Source organism: Podarcis gaigeae, assembly GCF_964106915.1.
Source record: "Podarcis gaigeae genome assembly, chromosome: 4".
Lineage (NCBI taxonomy): Eukaryota > Metazoa > Chordata > Lepidosauria > Squamata > Lacertidae > Podarcis > Podarcis gaigeae.
Genome location: NC_139677.1, coordinates 11,393,321 through 11,414,848, shown reverse-complemented (window position 1 = coordinate 11,414,848; position 21,528 = coordinate 11,393,321). Strand labels below are relative to the sequence as shown.

At 42.6% G+C, this 21,528-nt stretch overlaps 1 protein-coding gene and 2 long non-coding RNA genes across 3 annotated transcripts in view; 2 read left to right on the top strand and 1 right to left on the bottom strand.

Annotated features, from left to right (window-relative positions):
• LOC310844127 overlaps positions 1–21,528 on the bottom strand; it is a 249,647-nt gene that overhangs the window by 28,553 nt on the left and 199,566 nt on the right. The window lies entirely within an intron of this gene.
• Positions 2,828–21,287, top strand: RAP2A (RAP2A, member of RAS oncogene family). Its single transcript, XM_083737894.1, has 2 exons — positions 2,828–3,433; positions 17,091–21,287. The coding sequence occupies exons 1-2, from the start codon at positions 3,120–3,122 to the stop codon at positions 17,326–17,328; spliced, it is 552 nt and encodes a 183-aa protein (XP_083594020.1). The 5' UTR covers positions 2,828–3,119; the 3' UTR covers positions 17,329–21,287.
• LOC310842676 lies at positions 4,153–8,850 on the top strand. Its single transcript, XR_014563296.1, has 2 exons — positions 4,153–5,450; positions 5,503–8,850. It is a non-coding gene; the product is annotated as an uncharacterized lncRNA (long non-coding RNA).

Below are 21,528 nucleotides of genomic sequence, written 5' to 3'. Positions count from 1 at the left end.
CTACTCTCTGAAAGTAGTCCTATAAGCAGAAGCAGAACCACCTAAACACTGTAACTTTCGCTCCCACACCACAGAGCCAATTCAGGAGGATACCATGGGTTAGCTGTATCAAATGTTGCTGAGAGATCCCAGGAAAATTAACAAGGTCACACTTCCACTGTCCCTTTCCCAATAAAAGACATCATTCAGGGTGTCATTTCACTGCCCATACCAGGCCTGAAGCCAGACTGAAACGGTTCTCAATAATGAGAGCAATACTGTACAGTGGTGCCTCGCAAGACGAAATTAATTCGTTCCGCAAGTCTTTTCGTCTTCGAGTTTTTCGTCTTGCGAAGCACGGTTTCCCATAGGAATGCATTAAAAATCAATTAATGTGTTCCTATTGAAACTGCCTTCAGACCAGGTCCGGGGACAGTCTGTCCCCCAACCTCTTCTGAAGGCCGGCGGGGGGCGAAAGTCTTTGCTTCCCCCCCGCCTGCCTTCACGGGACAGCAGGGACTTCTCCGCTGTCCCGGGGCGATCCCGGGAAGGCAGGCAGGGGGGACAAAGACTTTTGCCCCCCGCCCGCCTTCAGAAGAGGTCCTGGACCTCTTCTGAAGACCGGCGGGGGGCAAAAGTCTTTGCTCCCCCCCCCCCGCCTGCCTTCAAAAGCCGTCCGGGACAGCGGAGAGACGTGCTGCGTTTCTCCGCTCTCCCGGGAAGGCAGGCAGGGGGGAGCAAAGACTTTTGCCCAGGACCTCTTCTGAAGGCGGGCGGGGGGCAAAAGTCTTTGCTCCCCCCCGCCTGCCTTCAAAAGCCATCCGGGATAGCGGGAAGCGCTTCCCTGCTATCCCGGACTGCTTTTAAAATGCTGGCGGTGGGGAGCAAAGCCTTTCGGCCCCCACCGGCCTTCCTGGACCTCTTCTGAAGACCGGAGGGGGGGGGGAAAGGCTTGGCTCCCCACCGCTAGCATTTAAAAGAGGTCCCCGGAGATTTCCCTATGGGCTTCCTTCTTGCGAAGCAAGCCCATAGGGAAATTCGTTTTGCGAAGCGCCTCCAAAACGGAAAACCCTTTCGTCTAGCGGGTTTTTCGTCTTGCGAGGCGTTCGTCTTGCGGGGCACCACTGTATTATGTCAGTGCTTAAGGAGTTGAAGAGAGGTCAATTCCAAAACTTGGAGATATCTCTAGATCCTGTCTCTGTGCTCCATTCTCTGTCTTCTAGCAGGTACCAAACCTGCAGAAAAGAAAAAAAAGAATGCAGCAAATACTGCTGTTCTTATGTGCTATATTCCAGCTCCAAAAGTAAAACAGGTTGCTTAGCCTGTTGCATACAAACACACACACACACACACACACACACACACGTGTTAGTCTGTACATCACCCTGTATAATAATTACTATTTATTAAATTTGTATACTGCCCTATACTCGCAGGTCTTAGGGCAGTTCCAAGTTAAACCAAAATATAAAAACACAAAATACACTAAAATAAAATAAATAATAATTCCCCTCCCTCCCCAACACATTTTAAAAAGCCATTGGGTGTCAATCAATGAAGGTGCCAGGCGAACTTCCCTGGGGAGAGCATTCCACAGACGGGGAGCCACTGCAGAGAAGGCCCCGTTCTCGTGTTGCCACCCTCTGGACCTCTCAAGGGGGAACACAAATAAGGGCCTCAGAAGATGATCTCAGGGTCTGGGTACATTCATATGGAATGTGGCGGTCCTTGAGGTATTGCGGTCCTGTGCCATTTAAGGCTTAATAGGTTAAAATCAGCACTTTGAATTGGGCCCGGAACTAATTTGCAGCCAGTGCAGTCGGACGAGGATCGGTGTAATATGCTCAGACTTTCTTGCTCTGGTGAGCAACCCGGCAGCTGAATTCCCGAACCATCTTCAGATGCAGCACTATGTGCAGTAATCTAACCTTGAGGTTACCAGATCATAGACAGTAGTAGCTGGGTTATCCCTGTCCAGGTTAAGGGGGCAGATGAAGGGACAGCTGCCGCCTTCGCTAATTCTGATTATTTTACCTCACTGCGCTTTATTATTCTCATATCGTGAGCTGCCTTCCTGGAGACCTATGCTAAAATAAGCTGGCACAGAATCATGTTTGAAGGGACCCACAGGGGTCATCCAGCCTAACCCCGTGAAAGCAGGAGTATGCACGGGGATTGAACCTCGGGTGTTACCAGGGCTAACCAACTAAAGTTATAAGGAACTTCGTAAGAAATAAACAAACAAAAAAGCCTCTCTTTTTTGCCGGCGCAGCACAGAGGACTGGGCTTTTGAAAACAGGGCAGTAGGGAAGGGTTGAGAGCCCCCGTGAGGGAAAACCCCTCTCCTTCCTGCCAGGCCCAGAGGCCGCCTAAGGGAAAAGTGACCGTTGGGCGGGGGAGGGGAAGGAGCCCGCCCGCCCGTCCGCCAGCCAGCCAGTCAGAGTCCTCTTTCCCACCGCGTCTCCCAGCAGCGACAGAACCCCGGCTTCCGATTGGGCCGCCGCCGCGGCGCGCGCGCGACTTTGGGGGGGCTCGCGCTCCGGTTGGTCCGGAGCCACGTGCCCTCCCAAATCCGACGAGGGCAAGGCGGGCCTCCTGTTTCCTAGGCTACAGCGGGAAGGCGAAGAGAGCTGGTCACGTGGGGAGAGGGCGGAGGACGAGGTGGGGAGGGTGTGTGAGAGAGTGTCTGTGTCTCTCTCTCTCTCTCTCTCTGCGTGTGTGTCATTCAACTTCCCCTGAAAGCGGCGATTGGCGGAGACGCGCGGCTGCCGTGCACGTGACGCGGCGCTCCGGCGCTGCCCGGTTGGTGGTTCCCCTGGTTACGAGGAATGAGGGGGCGGGGCGTCCGCCGCGGCTGGCAGCCGACAGCAGCAACGGGAGCGCCGCCGCCGCATTAGCAGCGGCCCGTGAAGGCGGCGGCCGCGGCGACCGGTAGCGCCGCCCAGGGGCAGCTGCGGCTGCGGGAGCGGCCCACCCGCCTCCTCCCTTCGCGCTCCCTCACAGCCATGGCGGCGCCGGAGGTGGCGGCGGCGGTGGCGGCCGCGGGCGGGTGAGCGAGCGCCCGAGGAAGAGGCGGCGGCGGCGGCGTCTGAGGCGGCCGGTGGGCGAGGCGGTTCGGCGGAGCCCGGCCCGGGAAGAGGATGCGCGAGTACAAGGTGGTGGTTCTGGGCTCGGGCGGGGTGGGGAAGTCGGCGCTGACCGTGCAGTTCGTCACCGGCACCTTCATCGAGAAGTACGACCCCACCATCGAGGACTTCTACCGCAAGGAGATCGAGGTGGACGCCTCGCCCTCCGTGCTGGAGATCCTGGACACGGCCGGCACCGAGCAGTTCGCCTCCATGCGGGACCTGTACATCAAGAACGGGCAGGGCTTCATCCTGGTCTACAGCCTCGTCAACCAGCAGAGCTTCCAGGACATCCGCCCCATGCGAGACCAGATCATCCGCGTCAAGAGGTGAGGATGGGGGCGGGGGGGGGGAGAGACCCCGCCTTGGCTAGGAGAGACCCCTCGCTTCTCCCCCCAAAAAACCTCACCCAAATCCCCGTTTTCCTGCCGCCTCTGCGTTTCCCTGTTTCCTCTGCCTTGCTCCCACCTAGCCCTCTTTGCCTGTTGCCCAGCAGTTCTCCTCTTGACTGCTCTGCAGGGAGCTCTCTACCATCCTTGAGGCTCCTCTTCCAGGACCGGGGACCCTCATCCAGCACCCTTTCCTTCTGCCTTATTCCTCCAGATGGGCCCTTCTGCCCTCGCTTAAGGTGTCAAAACATACCTGCCCTGGCAAAAAAACCCAAAACCTTACCATCCCTCAGACCAATCCCACACATCCTGACTGGTTCAGCTTCACCCCCTCCCTGCCTGCAGGTAGCGCTCTCTAGATCCTGCAGCGAGACTTGCCTACCTCTTAACAACCAAACCTGCATCCCCTGCTCAGTATGTCAACCAATTTCCTGCCCTTTGTGTGCTGCCAGAATGTAATTGCATGCCCAGTTAGTATCATACACTGCATCCTTCCTTGGGAACCTGGTAAGAAATCTTGTCATTCCTGTTAACCCACTATATATATATATATATATATTTGCTTTCGTAGATTTTCACGGGTACAGGAATGCAGGTTTTGGTGTCCTCGGGTGTCTTCCACATGGTGTCTTACTTCCAGATCTGTCTGTCCTCAGTGCCCTTGCCTTGCCTATCTTTAATTCCGTTCCCATGCACAGAGCTTTCAGTTCTTCATTCCACCCACTTCTGGAGCTCTCTGTTGCATTCTCCCAACAGCCTGCACAACTTCTGCAAGTCCTGACTGCAACATTGGCATATTCACCTCCAGCTTTCTTTATCTAGGCTTTCAGCACTCATAAACCATGCTGGTTACCTTGCATGTTCCTTAATACACCTTCCTCTTTCCTTTGTTTTTGTACATGTGCCCACACATCAACTTGAATATAAAGTACACCTATTATATCCTGTTCTTGTTGCCTAGATTTCTGCTTTATAGAAGCATTCTCTCTGTCTGTATTGTTGCCTATTCACATGTACATAACAGATGCCCATCTCTCCAACTATACATCAGACAAGTGGTTTGGGATTTCTTACTTTCTACTTCTGAAAACAACTTAACTCTGCCTAAAAGCACTAAAAATATTTTTACCCATAGTAAACACTATCTTTCCTTGTATTATTGGAGCCAGTGTCCTGATGGGGGTGTTCCATTCGGCTGGATCAAATTGGGGTGTTTCCTTGATTCTCTGGTTGTTAATTTACTTTTTTTTTTGGCAAGGTTTAATAAGATGGCATTAGAAAAAAGCTTTACTCTTTGACTCTTCATACTGAAGCGATTCAGGCAAGATCTTTGACATCCTAATCAGCATGAAAAATATATTTCCAGAAGCTGCATCTCTTCAAAAATTCCTCATAATTATTAGTATTAAGACTGCGGAATTTTTAAATGATAATTGATGTGCCTGTCAGCATCAGCTTATTTCAGTGTCTGCACGTCTAGATGGATGCCTTAATCTGCTTTAAAATCAGCCCTAAATCGTTAAGTGCTGAAAAGGTTTTGAAGGTCCAACCTCTTGCATTATGATAGAATCTGCTCATGTCTAAATACTGAAAGATTACTCTCTTAAGCCTCTTTGCTGCTATTTCACAGTACTGTACTATGCCCAGTGCAGTTCAAAATGAACAAGAAAGATAACTGTTAAAAAGCAATAAAATACTTCAATAACTTCAAAGTTTGAAACTTAGTAACCGAATGCAAACCATATCTTGGCAGTAAAATAAAAAGGTGCAGGCCTTGCAGTTTACCAAAAGCCCAGCCATTAAAAATGGTGTTGACAAGCTTATGAATGTATATAAGAGTTGTACCTGGTGGGCCTCCTTGGGGAGCAAATTCTGTAGTGCAACTGTAGAGAAGGTCTTGCTTTGGGTATCCTCAATTCTGATTTCACATAGACTCTGAAGTCTGGAGAAGAGCACAGTGGGGAGGCAGATGATCCACATACTCAGTAGAGTCTAGTACAATTGAGCAGACAAAATGCCTCTGGGGCAAGAAATAAATTGAATGAAACAGCTAGTCTTGTTCAAGTGAAGAGCACGCCATACAGTGGGGAGGCAGTGGCACCTGTATTCTCTGCCCCATATAAAGAATTGCATCTGGTTTAAAGGAGCATATTCCCAAACCCTAAGCATGGTGAGTTTTCCTGCCATCCAAGCCTCCTCACAAGAAAGAGTGTTATTTGCCTCATTTGAAAGTCGGCAGGAACAGACAAGCACAGGGGGCTGGGAAACCATGGTCCTTTTCTCTAGAAGTTACAACATTTATTATATTAACAACAGTAGTTTTAGGCACAATATCTAATCTACATTAACCCATAGCCTTTAAGCATATGATTGTCATGTCCAGCATAATGTCTCCCATAGCAGCTCTAGGATTGGGAGTGCAGGAGAGGAAAACACAGATATTACAGTATAAAATTCCTTCCTAATCTTAACACACCATTTTTAAGGCACATCTGTAAATGTATTTATTTTTACGTAATTGTGGGGTATTTTGGTCCTATGACTCTGCTGGTGATGCTATCTCTGGAATTCATTAATCTCTCCCAGGATATGTTGTGGAATCTATTCCTTGAGGGAAATAGAATTGTAAGCAATAGTTGTTAACTGTGATTTTTCTACTATGATTGAAATTCCATTGGTGGCAGTACCAATGGACATAGTTTTTTTCAAACCGCCAAACTGTTCCAATCAGAATAGATGGGCTCCCTTAGTTTATTAAGATGATATTGCATTATGTTGTTAATGTGACCAATTGGTGACATTTTATTAATGACTCTTCTGTCCCCTGTCCCAGATCCAGAAATGGAATATATCTTTCCTTAAAGCTTTGTCTTCATCATTCACTAGTAGAAGATGTACAACTGGGATAGTTGTTGTTTTTCCCATGGTTAGAAACATTTTTAGATACCTAGATAAAAGCAAGTACAAGGAAGAACAAGCAGTTCACGGTGGGGAAAAGATAATCCCGCTATCCCTCTGTTGTTAGGGAAGTGTGCAGAGAAATGATGACCAAATAACCTACCAATGTAGCCTGTATGTTACCAGGCAGAACATCTTTTGCCATCTTCTGAACTCACTTCCTGGTTCTGCTGGAATAAGCACCACCACCATTTTCCTGGGCACCAGAATCCACCCCCAACTGTGTGTGGTCTACTAATGGGCCAACCACTTGGGAATTACAGAGCTAATCTGTACCACTGTTCTTACAAATAAATTTAATCATAGGCTGTCTGTATTTGAAATACCAATGAAATACCAATATAGTTACTGATTTTTCTTCATGTGTTTTCTTCTGTTTTCTACAAAATACTACTGACCTTGGGATGAGCAGTGGTTTCAGACTAAGGAAGCTTAAGCCATTTATGCTTCTGGTTAAAATGCTATGCTGTCCTGCATGTGTGATACCTGGTTCCTTTTCATTCTGTATTTTTGTCCACGTATATCTGATAAACATTGTAAAGATACATGATCTGTGGGTTTTTTGACATTTCCACAGTTCCAGTAGAGAACAGAAAGCCATCAATCTGTGGAATTTGACTGAAATCTTTTGAGGAAATTCTGTGGCTATTTTTTAAACTTAGATTATATGCTATTTTTAAAAGATGAATTAGCATCAAGTTTTGAGACTTGATAGGATCTGTCATCCTCAAAACTAACCAATCATAGTATATGAGACAGTGTCAGAATCCAGATGACTGATTGCTATTGCAGCTCCCATGTATGCTCATATGCCCCATTCCCCAAATAGGGTGGATATTTTCAAGCAATATCAACTTAAGAACTCCAGTGAGACTAGTCAAAGGTTCTTGTTAGTAGAACTGAAAAAGCCCACTGCCTGTGCACCAGGCAATGCAATTACAAACAGGTTGTGACACTTTCCAGGTCCATGGAAAAGTGTATAGAACTTGCTATTTTTTGTGTTGTCTTATTACACTACTTGAAATTTTGAAACACAGGTTGCATCACAACAGAACAACGTGTGTCAATAAAGTGAGCTCTACTAGTTACACAGTGCTTTGTTTTTCACCAACTCTAGCTGCCCTCCATTACTTCCTCACAGATGTCATAACAAGAATAATGGGGTTCCTATCTGAATCTGCCAGTTTGCATGCTTCCTTGGGGGTAGTGTTCTTCCTGCTGGCTTGGAGACTTTCCGTGCAATTTGGCAGATACAGAGATCGTATGTGGAATGTCTTCTGCAGCATCCATGTCAGTCTACACATCTTTTAGCAGTAATCATGCTCAAACTACTGTAATAGAATGAACCACAGAATGGACTTTGCTGTAAATCTCAGTGCTGATTTCAGGCTAATTCAAGTAATCATTATTCTGTGTTAAGATGTGGATTGAGAAGTGTTCGGTGTTTTTGTTTCCAGGCATGTTATGAAATTATCATGAGACTATTTTACCATGTGTTTCCATCCCAGTGACCATGATATTAGTGTTTTGGAAACACTACGTAATTTTCACAGAGTGAAAAATTACGTAACCGTATATCTAGAGGAGAAAGTTCAAGTTATGTACACTCAGTCCACATCCTGCAACCTGAAGAGAGTCATAAATGTTGGTTCTTGGGCAACTAAATCTCCAAAACTTTGTGCCTTGTCTTTCACGAAACTTGCAAAAAGATTGTCAGTCTTTGAAATATCACCTTCGATACCAATTGTAGTAAAAAGTAGACATCTGCTGAACCTGTATCTTGTCCTGCTAAAACTACAGATGTAGTATTGTAGTACCTCCGCCTTTCTTGGCAAGATATCCACCCCGTAGTCTATAATTGAGAATGCTTAGTTCTGAAGCCGAAGATAGCAAGCGACAGTAACATGGGCAGGAATCTTTTAAAGGAAAAAGCACAACAACAAATTTAGGGCAGAAAATTTAGCCTGGATAGCTCAGATCATAAGAATGCCAAGGTTGCAGGCATTGTTAAGATTTTGAGCTGACTAGGGATAACTTAGAGTATGAGACTCTTTATCTCAGGGTTGTGTGTTTTGAGCCCTGTGTTGGGCAAAAAGATTCCGGCACTGCTTGGAATTTCACTAGATCACCCCTTCCAACTCCACGATTCTATGAATCTATGATATTAGATAAGAATACACATGTGATGTATTTTCATGTTGCAGCGTGATCCAGTAAGTGGTTAGGACACTAATATACTCCCCTTCTACAGACTGGAGAAAGTGCTGCTAATTGTGATGTTTTGAAGATTTCACTATTCATTTCCCACCTGCAGCTGGAGACTTGCTGGGGCAAAAGCAGCTAAGCTAATTCATTTGTGGTCCTACTGTCATTTCAACATTTTTTTTTAAAAAAAGAAAGAGCCCTAGTAGCTTCCAGAATACATTCAATGTTCAGCCTATGTTTGGCCCAGTTATTGTCTGAAACCTCCATCATATCTTTATTTTAAATGCCGAAAGGTTCAGAAGTTAGAGATAATGATGTTGGGTTGGGACCAAACTAAGTTGAACTTCGTTCTGATGGGTTTCACTAGGAACACCAGGCTGGATCCAAAGTGCATTCGGGGACTTTTTGAAACTGAATTCTTGTCCCTTCCTGCCTACAGTAGGCGTCCAGTTTTCAGGCAACCTGTCAGTTCTTCACAACAGATCACCCTATTTGGCAGATTCCCTCATTTTCAGGAGAGCATTTTGCAGGGTCAACTGCTGTGGGAAGGAGAGGGACACAGAAAGCAGCTTCTGCCAGTCCTATTGTGTACACTTAAACTTTGATCCAGTCCTAAGTCTAACTTTCCCAATGAAATAGGAAACTTGGTTTAAACAAATTTTGGTTAATTAAAATTTTCCTTGAATTCTTTGCAAAATATTTTCTCATTATGGGTAATTTATTCTTCCCCATAAACTACAGATTTTAAAAAGAAATGTACATTCTAAGTACCTGAAAATTCTATTTTTTATTTTCAAATCATTTTTCAATGTCTTTCATTACAGAAATAATAATTCTCGGTTTTAACAACATGGATATTGTTGAGTCTAACAGGTTCAAGCCATAGAAACGGTCTTGAGAAATAAATGGAAATTATAATGAAAAGGCGAGTCAACAGTTTTTTGCCAGTACAGTACTTGCACATAAGGAGATTAAGAGGAGAGGTTTCTAAAGAATTCTACCTTAAGAGAACCTGGCTCAACTGTTAACCCTTTCTAAATTGTGGGGTTAAAAAAACAGAATAAAACAGCAGGTGACTACTTCAAAAAGTACTTTGCTTACAGAAGCACAGATTAAGAAGTGTTTTGTAGGAGAAGGAGCAGATATCATTTATAATTACTAGGTAGAGTTTGACACATCACTTGCATGCTAGAACAGCATTTGCAGTGAAACTGAGTTTTAAAATGTTGGTACAGTTATCGGAATAAGATTTCCCCCCCTTAAGGCTTGCACTTTCCCAGAAAGCATTTTTGTGGTTCGTTGAGAGGTGTTCCAAACACTATATGGCTTTTTGGCACAGCAGATTAAAATCTTCTTTGTAATGAGGTGTTTGGGAAAGATTGAGTATGGGAAAACATTATAACCTAAACTATTTTTCTGGAGAATAAGTAAATACATTGTTGTAGAGCCAAAGATGTCATCAGAATTCTGAGACGCTCTGTAATTCCATTTTATATATGGGGTAGGGTGGGACAAAAGGGACTTCCTACAGTGTAAGTATATGTATTCTGGATCAGACCCAAGACCTAACTAATGCACCCATTTCTCACAAGGATCAGTCAAATGTCACTAGGAAGTCCACAAATATAATAGGAGGGCAATAAGTTGCTCCTGCAGATGTTCCATGGACACTGGTGTTTAGAGTCGTGCTGCTTCTGGTCTTGGAGGTAACCTATAGCAGTAATAACAATAGTAATAGTACAACAACAACAACAATTTTATTATTTATGTTCTGTCCATTTGTGTTGTCCCAGCCACTCTAGGCTGCTCCCAACAAAATATTTTTTAAAAAATAAAACATCAACTACTTAAAAAAACTTCCCTAAACAGGGCTGCCTAATTCCATTTTAGAGATATCTTAGTTGATAGACACCACCCCATAATTTGACAATGGATTCTTAAATTTTAATTATGTGTTCTGTGAACTAGCACCTTTTTTGCCTGTCCGGAATTTCCCACCATTCATCTTCGTTGGAGAAACCAAGGTTCCAGTATTTCTGAGAGGTAGAAAAGCATCTCTCCCTAACCACTTTCTCCACATCAGGAATAATTTTATATACCTACGCCATCTAGATTTGTATAATGCGAAGCAACAAAAATGGTGAACAGTTGGGTGAATAGTAAGAAGTTGCAACTAAATGACAGCTTTCCTTATGCCTGATTTACTGCTGTGTGGGCTGGGACAGTCCAGAGTATCTAGATCAGTGTTTCCCAACCTTGGGCCTCCAGCTGTTTTTGAACTACAATTCTCATCATCCCTGACCACTGGTCTTACTAGCTAGGGATGATGGGAGTTGTAGGCCAAAAACATCTGGAGGCCCAAGGTTGAGAAACACTGATCTAGATAGAGCCAAGTTTGGGAAGGCTAGCTTATGCATTAGAACAACGGTTCCCAGTTGGTGGTCCCCAGGGGGTCCATGGCACCATTCACATAACCAGAACTACCATAGAGATATCTAAAATTTCAAAGGTAGAGGGTCTATGGCTTGGCTTTTGAAAAACAGTGCATCCACAGTAGGAACCACTGCATTAGAAGGTTGTAGTGGCATTGCTTAATCACATAATATGGTGGTTAAAGAGCAGGCATGGGGAAAACTTGGCCCTCCAGATGTTTTGGGACTACAACTCCCACCATCCCTAGCTAACAGGACCAGTGGTCAGGGATGATGGGAATTGTAGTCTCTAAACATCGGGAGGGCGGAGTTTGCTATGCCTGTTGTAGAGCATCCTAGATTTCCATTGAATCCTATGTGTTGTTTTATCCTTGGAAAAGGTTTGTATACCTAGATCAGCCAGCTGACTCTTCTTCTTGTATCTACAGTGGTATCTCGGGTTAAGTACTTAATTCATTCCGGAGGTCCGTACTTAACCTGAAACTGTTCTTAACCTGAAGCACCACTTTAGCTAATGGGGCCTCCTGCTGCCGCCGTGCCGCCAGAGCACGATTTCTGTTTTTCTCCTGAAGCAAAGTTTTTAACCCGAGGTACTATTTCTGGGTTAGCGGAGTCTGTAACCTGAAGCGTATGTAACCTGAAGCGTTTGTAACCCGAGGTACCACTGTATTCCCAAGATCACTTTAAAAATTGTTTGTGCAGAAGTGGCAGCCATGCACCTTTCAAGAGTTAGGGTTGGGAGCATTAACTGATACACATAAATCATTGTAGTTAAAATGTAGATTTTGGTCTGATCTATTCTTTGGTCAGGATTATCACATTTGAAAGGTTGCTTTTTGTATGGCCATAATGTTTTCTTGGAATTGAAATATATGGGGCAACAAATCCATGTTTTTGCTTCTACACACTCTGAAATCTCCATGTCTAGACTTTGAACAGGGAGTGAATCAATGGATTTTATTCACAGTCAGAATTAGTACAATAATTGCAAATAGGAACATTTAAAACTGGAATTTTCTTTCTATATTAATAGAACCCAAACACATCTGCACTTCTGGAAAAAATAATTACTGCAGTAGAAATCCAGGCATTGGTTTTAGGGGAAAATAGTTTCTGCAGTAGACTTTGAATTATATCGGAAATGTATCTTAGTTCCAGTTCATCCTAATGGAAAGACACTTTCACTTGGTATGCATAGGTGCTATGTGGATAATGTACATTGTACACACAATCAAAATAGTTGGTAGCCTTGAATTTTAGGTACCAAATAACTTGATTTGGGCAATTTGATGAGATCATTCCACTTCTATGATGTTCTGAGTAATTGCATGGTGAGGGAGGAAGAGAAGAGCAGATAGTATGGTTCTGATATGAGCTGCCTGGTATATGGGAAAATCCTGGATTCCTAAATATTGGCTTCTAAGTCCTAGGAATTTGAAATGTTTTCCTAGCAGTGTTATATTTTAAATAAAAGTTCACTCTAAGGCCAATCCCTCCAGGAAGTGATAGTTGAACTCTTAACAAATAAATATCTACAAATTACATGTCTGGTAGCCAAATTTGCTTTGGCAGCCAAGAAGCTCTGCTCCAGTTATGTTAAAGCATTGAAATTCTAAAATTCTGCATCCTTATTTAATGGGGATAATATGCCACCAGTTGGTTAAAGTCTGAAAAAGTAATTCACTGTAATACATTTTCCTGACATTAAACCTGTGAAAATGCATGTCATCTCTGGATAACAATATTATCTGTCTATTTTGCTTTTTACTTTTGGCACATGTATTTATGTGCCATACAAAATCTGGGCATCTTGGCTTCCTTAGGTGAAATAAAATATGTGTTTCTTTGGGAAATCTCAGTCCTTGTTTAAAAGTAGACTTCCATGTGCTGATTGTAGAGAAGATTCTAGAAACTTTATTATGCCCAAGCAATATTTTCCAGTTGTGGCCTCTCTGTCTTTTATGTACCAGAAACTGCTCAGGGAACCAAGGCATAAATTGAGAAATATGTTTGATGTGCACTAGAAAAACATTCCTGTTCCACAGCCTAAGATGTAAGATACATCAGAGAAGGATAAGGAGGATTGTGAAAAGAATTTTTCGACCTGATCAGAGGTGGGGAAACGGTTTGTTTTATGAATGGGTGTGTGCAGGAGGGGGTAAATGTAAACCACATTTCCCATTTGTTTTCAGGATATTTTGTAAACAAAAGTGCACACTAATTGGCATCATCACAGCAAGCTGACCTACAAATGAACAGAGCTTTTATGCTGCCTACGAGGGTGATCCAGAGTTTCTGTTAATGCAGCCCATGTATCTTGTGGGATTTGGTATTCCGTGGATAGAATCCAAAGCATTTCCTTCCCCTTGATGCTGTTTTCCCAAGAAATATTTAAGACAGCAGCAGTGGTGCTTGTACTGAGGTCTTCCTATAATAGAAATTTAAAAATTAAAAAACGAACTTGCATCAATTCAGAATTGTTTTTTCTCCTTCAGCCATTTGATTTTTATCAAATGAACCCTCTGCCTGTCTTCTACGAGAGACATTTTCAGAGGCGGATGTTAGTGCAATGTGCTGGATTTTGAGCCACTGTTCAGTTGATTTGTGATAGTTTGCTGGCATTTTGTATGTGGTGTTTTTTTCAGAGGATGATGTAATTCTTTTGCAAAATAATGTCTTTTCTGGAAACAACTAGTGCTCTGGATGTTTAGGTTCTAGCTCCGTGCTTCTCACACTTCTTGAGTTGGAGTGCCGGAGGGTTGCCCATCTGGATAAACTCTTTATTGTCCCCACTATAGGGTAGAATCCAGAGTGCTGCATGTGAAATCCTGCACATGGTCTACGATTGCTGAGGACCTCCATTCCTTCTCCAGGCCTTCAAACCCCTCCAAAAACTTCTTGGGAAATGTGCTGCTTCTTTGTGGTACCTGTGCAGTCAAACACATGGGTCATGTACATGCACAGAGCCTCATTCAGGAACATTCTCAGGCTGCCTGAAGAGTTCTGGCAGGTGTCCCACTCCAGAACTTCAAAGATGATATAAGATCAGATATTCAAGAGGGAAGTTGAATATCCAGTAGTCCCACCCTCCATGTGCACACATCAAGAGATTTTATAGTGGATTATTGAAGCTCAGATATTCATGGGAAATTCAAGGTTTACAGGAAATGCTATGTCTTTCTATCCCTGAGAGATTTTGACATAAGACTTAACCGCAAATCATTCCTCAATGAAATGTGTTGTTGTTTTTAAAGAAAAGTCTTATCAATCAACATCTGTGCTGTTGTCAGAATTTTATGTTTAGCTCTTGATAAAAATAAGACTAGTAATTCTTTTAGAGTACATAGCTGATTGGCAGTCTTCAAATGTTCTAACTGTCATTACTAAGTTGGGTTTGCATGCATAGGCAGCAAATATTGTGGTTTAAACATGCTCTGCTCAGCCCTCATGCTGCAGCACAATATTTAAATATTGGGGCGAGGGATGGTAATCATAATACCCTGCTTTTCTCTGAAGATGAGAGATTGCGTTAGAATCAGTAGACTTTAATTCAGTATCTGTTAGTTCTCCTCTCTGGTGAAAGCCTCTGTGCATAAAAGGGTCAGAACATTCTTTACTATTTGTAACTATCCAATGTAACATAGAGATTCAAAGAAAGCTGGTGATGCTTAAGAAATGCTTCGTATTTGGAGGATGTTCTAAAAAGAGTTGTGTAGTGTACAGTCAAACATATTTTATATCTTACCAACCAGAGTGGCATTGGCTTGGTTCACACAGTCCTAAACCAGATTTAGTAGCAAATCATGGTTAACACTGAGGTGTCTGGCAAGTTATCACTTAAACCTTTGTTTATTGCGTTACAGAATTGTTAAAAGCACTAGTGGGAGCAGCCAAGCTTTGAGAGCTGTTTGACATTCTTGATACTGTTCACTCGTGGCTCTGTTGCTTTTGGGCAGTGACTGCTCTTTAACCATAGTTAAGAAGGTGGCCCAGATTCACACATAATTCTTAAGCTATGGTTAATGTTAACTAAGGTATATACCAACTATAAACCTTGATTAATGAGCAACCTTTAACGATAGGTAAACTATCATTAAATTGCTGTGCTGGGCTCACACATAACACTAAACGGTAGTTTAATAAGCCGTAGTTTAACACATCATGGTTTAGTGTTGTGTCCAGACCATTGTGGTTAATGTTAATTATGATTAGTTTCAAACAAGCCAACTTTTAAACCATGGTTACGGAAACTGGCTTATTTAAAGTAACCATTGTTAATGTGAATTGCATTTCTGAGTCTAGATGACACAGCAAGTTGCGATTAAGTATAAATGGAAACTTCTGAATTTGACTGCATGGGAAGCAGTGAACACAAGCTTCACGGCAGCTTGTTCCTCCTTATGCACTTTGCAGTACATGATGGCTTTTAGGTGATGTTACAAACCAGTTTTCAAAATTTGCCATTTTGCACCTGGTTATTGGCCACTTGCAACCAAGTGAAGATTTCCAGGTGTCAGGATGGCGCCTGATGTCTCCACCATCTGGAGGTGCATGCCTGGGAATCCTTCGATCTTGCCTGTTTTCACACACTAACAACACTTCCTTTAGAATTCTATCTGTGATAGAATTCTATCTGCACAATCTTCACAAAAGGGACCCCCGGGGTTATCTAGTCCAGCTCCCTGCATGCAGGAATCCCACCCACAGCCGTCCCCGGGTTGCCTTGAACCACCACCCTTCTGGTTAACAGCAAGGCACACTGACCCATTGTTCCACTAAAGTGGTTGTACTTCAGGGTTAACCGGCCTTTCTTTAAAATACAGCACAACCTCTCCCCTCCATGAGCAACTCGCTTGCCACTGCATGTTGAACATCTGCAAATCCCAAACAAGTGTGAGCATGCAAGGTTTAGGCACCCATAAAAAAGTCTGGTTTTATTATTTCCCCGAATTGCATGTGTTTTGTGTACATTATGAAAAAAATGCCAACATTTGTGGTGGAAACATGTAACCTTTGTATACAACTGTGTTGCTAGAAGGAAGTTCATGTTACAGCTTCTTTTGCCATGGCTCTATTGATTTCTGCATTGCAGCATTACTTTAAAATAAAGATATTTAGTGAAGCATGAATCATAGATGACTACAGATGTAAAATGTCTCCCAACACTTCTGCTTTCTGAAATGCTGCAAGAACACCATGCACTTTGGTACATTTCAGCACACTGTATCTTTATTCTGGAAGACACATGGAATGGCCTCTTTTCTCTACGCACTTCAAAGATTTCCAGTTTAAAATAATATGTGCACATATTGGGGGTGGGAACAAACTCTGGATCTCACCAGTTTCTGACTGGTGATTTGTTGGTGCAGTGACAACATTACCAGTGTTAGAAACTCAGATACATAAGCTAGGCACCAAATGGCTCCTTAAACCATGGTTACAGTTAGCAAAGCAGAATGCCTAGTTGCCATTTGGAGGCCAGGCGGCTTGAAAGTCATATTTTTTCAATACAACTTTGGGGTTCCTGAAATTCATTCTGATTGGGCAGCTAAAATATAACAGATAGAATTCCACCGGATGTGTTGCTAGTGTGTGAAAACAGGCAAGAGAGTAGGTGCAAGGAGGAATAGAGAAAAGTGTGGGCATAAATGGCCAAACCACTTTGCTCATGTGAACCAAGCTATCCCCCCCCTCTCTCTCTCCCCCCACCCCCCGCCTTATTGAAGCTCTTTAGAGATAAACATGTTGTGGGAACGTACTAACATTTCAGTAGGTGGTTATATACTGGTGAACATTCTGTTCTTCATTTTGAAACATCATGTGAAGCAACGCTGAAAGTAGCTAGAAAACTGAGCTAAAGATCCCCAAAATGAGCCACATTGCCAACTCTTCATTGTACCGTTTTTCAAATCCAAGATTCTGTATCAGTATACTGTATTAGGCATTATTGTTTTCCTTAAGATTGCAAAGGGCTTCAACCTTGTTTTTGTATCTAATTGCAGGTATGAGAAGGTGCCTGTGATCCTGGTTGGAAATAAAGTGGACCTGGAGAGTGAGAGGGAAGTTTCGTCAAATGAAGGCAGAGCCCTGGCTGAAGAATGGGGCTGTCCTTTTATGGAGACTTCTGCCAAAAGTAAAACAATGGTGGATGAACTCTTTGCAGAGATTGTCAGACAGATGAACTATGCCTCTCAGCCAGATAAAGATGATCCATGCTGTTCTGCATGTAATATACAATAGCATTCCAAATGATGGAATTGGACCTGATTTGCTGTATTTTTGGTAAGATGATACAACTGACTACTTCGCTTCGTGGTTTAAAATTGGGTCTCGGGGGATAAATCCAAAGTGGAGTGGCAGCATTAACTGCAAGCGGAACATTGAAGTTGATCAGTTTAGTGAAAGAATTTGGGATAAGCTTCTACGGTTCACTTGCCTGCAGCACATCTCCTGCACCTGCAGATCTGTGACACGGCCAACAGATTTACAGGGTGAGCACAAACAGTGTATGTTGGCTTTGTCAGACAACAGCTGCTGCTTTAAGTTGTTGTTGATGGTGAATGGGAGAGCACCAGCAAAAACACTTTGCACTCTACATATTCTCCACTGATAAATACAGGTTAACAAAGTGTATGTGTCTGCATATTGAATTTCAGGACTTGTCACTTGTGGCCAAGTTTACTCAGTCAAATATGCTAATTCCATCTTTGACACAAGCGTTAGTAGGATTATTGGCAAGTTGATGTAGTTGGTCCCCCCCACCCCCTTTAAATTTGATTCTTTTCTATTATCCCATCATGCGAAAAGGAAAATATTCCACCTGTACTTGAAAGTAAAGAGAGGAGCTCTGAAAAATCAACGGCTTGTGAAGAGAATAGTGGGACACTGGAATGTGTTAAATATTCTGCATTGGTATTCAGAAATGGTGGATTGCTTTGGATGCTGTTCAGTCAAGAAACCAAACAACCCTGTGTTTACAAAGTGGGAAATGTCTTCATCTCTTTACTGAAACAGGAAGAAGCAACTGTGATGGGGGTAAAAATTTGCTTAGCCTTACTAACAAGGAAATTTTAGCACATTAACAAGTACCACCTTGTAAGGAAAATGAAGCCATGTTGTATCCAGATGTTCCTTTTGCAGAAACCTCATGGGGACTGTCTGAGCACCCTGCATTTTTAAGTTTAAGGATACCAGTTTATTTCTTGCCTTTAAGGGCTACGTCTTTGATGTGATACCTATGGAATTCAAATTTGCTATTTTATAGCTTTACTATTGGCAACTGGTTAATTGAATTAACTGTGCAAGTTATTTAGAGTCAGAAGTTGAATACACAATGTTGTAATTCCATAGATGAGCAAGGAGAAGGTTCTTATCTTCAGTTGCCTAACATGCTAGTCCGGTGCTGCCATACAGTGATCCTGTTGCCCTGGTTATTGCCGTGACAAATAGTGAGTGAAACATTGTTTTGAAATGGTGCTCAGCCTCTGGTCTTAATTTTCATAGCAGTGGAATACTTATAATTTGCATGACTTAACAGCACCAGTTATATCTATTCTGATGTTTTACAATCAAGGAAGTTTCCAATCAGAATGTCTAAGTTTGAAATGCTGGAGTGATCATGTTGAGCTGGACCTTTTTTGGATGATTTTGGCCTTTAAAATGCAATATCACTAAGCCTGTGGTCCAAATACCACCCCACAGTTTGGTTTTGCAGTCTTGTGGAGTAGCTGTGTAGTTTCTTGTGTAGACGAGTGGAGAGGCCTGTATGTGTCTTGTGTGCGTGTCGGTGGGTGAGTGTGTGACTTTCTACAAATGCTGTAATGAACTTGAGTTCTGAGGTGTTTGCCTCCATCAGCAGAAAAAACAACCTGCAATCTAAAGTGTGTCTAAAGAAACTGAATTCAGAAGCATTTTTTAAAAAGAAATATTGGCAACACTGGGCCACTTTATTTCTGACACTGCGGAACACGTTTAGTTTAGTTCACTTTCTAACAGTTTAAGAAAAATGATGGATGATTATAGGCCACTATTGCCTTAGTCCTTGCATGGTTTTTTCTTTAAATCAAAAACGCAAAGAGTGTAATGCTAAACATGAGGTCCCACTCGAAAAATGTAGCTCCTTCCCAAGCAGCTTGCACAGCCTACGGAGTTGTGACACTTAATGCATATCGCATTGATAGCTTGCATGAGGAGAGGGGAATTGTCATGAGTTCATGGTCCCTAAAAGGTTTCAGAAGGAATTGCTTTGTCTCTTAGGAAAATAACCAGCTTTACCATTGAAATAAATGAGATGGACAGATATAACCTAAACATTGATTACATTTTTTGCTTATTCCAAACATGGGTCCTGTCTTGCATGCCAAGTAGTTTATGCAGTCATAACAGTGACATAAGTAAGATGACTGAAAGACATAAATAGCATTTTTGGTAAAAAAATAATAATGGGCATGCTTTTAATGTGGAAGTCATTGCATAATGTGGTGGATTTGAACAGAAAAGTACTTCCTTGATAATGCTTATTGCTGTTTTTTAGAGACAAAGCATTGTGTATTCCCACAAATTGTAATAGTTTTATGTGATGTGTAATTCTAAAGAGGCATACTGTGTGCTGCTTGGGTTCTGCTTACATGGTTCTAATGCCCAACCTGGTGCCCACCAGATGTTTTGGACTACAAATCCCATGATTCCCAGCCAGTATGGCCAGCGGTAAGAGAAAATGGGAGTTGTTGTTCAGAACTGGAGGACATCATGCTGGGGAAATCTACTATAGTGGGACATTAAAGGATGGACTTGGCTAAAATATTTTAAATTGGCAGGAGAGCTGCAGTTACTTACATTGACATGGGATTTTGCCCCCATGTCATGTGTTTAGGCCAGCAGAGTGAGTCACAGGTCAAATGGGTGTCTTGTGTCACCAGTTATCTAGTGCCAATTCAAGAGGTGCCATTGCTCCTGTGTGGATTTCTCCCTCCCCTCTTTCTAGCCTATTCCAGTGAGGGGCTTCTCCTGGACATGTCTCCGTTGCATCAAGATTTTATCCCTGCCCCGCCGCTGGCTGACCCTGAAGTTGTGCTTAGAATTAAGTCAGGTGATTGTCACCCCCCTCTGACCCAGAGCACTTGGCATTCCTAGACCCATGCCACTGGGTTAGTCACACCCTTCAAGTATAGACCCTGTAACTTCCTGAAACATATCACAGTGGTGGCACTCCCTCATGTATAAATGCGCACTAGGGGCACACTGGCGTGCATCAGTGCCATTATACCTATTGGGAGTAGCTCGTTAAGGACGACTGCTTATTTTTGTATCCCAATCAGATTCCAATGGTAGTAATTTTTTTTTGGGGGGGGGTATAACATGCCTTAAAATATTATAATTTAATCCAAAGACCTACTGTTCTTTAGCTTTTCTTATAGAGCTTTGTATTTTTCTGCAGCTGGCATTTTTAAGTTTATATTGTCATATAAATGGTTGTAACTTCTTTTGAAAATAGAAGGGGAAAATAATTCCTCCTTTGCCCTTTGCAAACGTTAATCAAACCAGCATTAGTTCTAAAGGTTTTGTGGTTTGTTTGTTTGTTTCTTTAGGTAAGGTACCCCCCCACCCCCCGCCCCCCACCCCCAGCAAATATTCATAGCAGCTTTTCAGGACTTTTTCTTCTAATAGGACCAACAATAGAGCAGTCCTTTTACCTACACTCCTAATTCTAAAATTGCCATTAATGTCTGTGGGAAAATGTACTGGTATTTACTTTTCTATGTAACACATGCTGCCTACTGTCATCTTAGGGTGGAGGGGTGCATGTTTTTTCACCAGTGTGCAGTTGAAGCACCACTTGGACTGTAATTACACAACTCCATGACAAAGCAAATTTGGCAGCTGCAGGAATTCTAATGTGCATTATTCCTCTGTCAGTTCTTGATCGAGGTTTCCAGAAATGATTGCAGTGTGTTTTTGAAAACTAGGCTTAACCATTGACAATTTGGGATTTCCTAGAGTTGAATAAAGATATTTAACAGTTGATTGTTGAGCTCTGTTACAACTGATAACTGAAAAAAAAATGCAGCAAGTTTTATAAGGTGTCAGTTGTTTAAATCATGATGTTTCAAAATAAATCAAATTGTACATAGAACTCAATGCAAACTCAGCAGTTGTATTTGGAGTTAAATTATTTTAACAAATAAATTTATTTAATGAAACGTCTGTTGGGGTTCTTTGCACCATTCACTTCCTTCTTTTCTAGTGGAAATAAAAAAATACAAATCAAAGAGTGACATTCTTTACTATACTCTGCTAGCTCTCGTCTGTCCTAGAAAGGAGCACATTTGCCCTTTATTTTTGGTGAGTGAAATTCAAAGTAGATCATTTTGGTAATGCTTTTGTAAGGCATCATATTTCCAAGAAGCACAAAAGGTTGAACTAAAATATCAGCAGTGCACA

Coding starts and splice junctions, on each gene's coding strand:
- RAP2A (XM_083737894.1), top strand. CDS start 3,120: ATGCGCGAGTACAAGGTGGTGGTTCTGGGCTCGGGCGGGGTGGGGAAG. Junction 3,434..17,090: donor CAGATCATCCGCGTCAAGAG/GTGAGGATGGGG, acceptor ATCTAATTGCAG/GTATGAGAAGGTGCCTGTGA.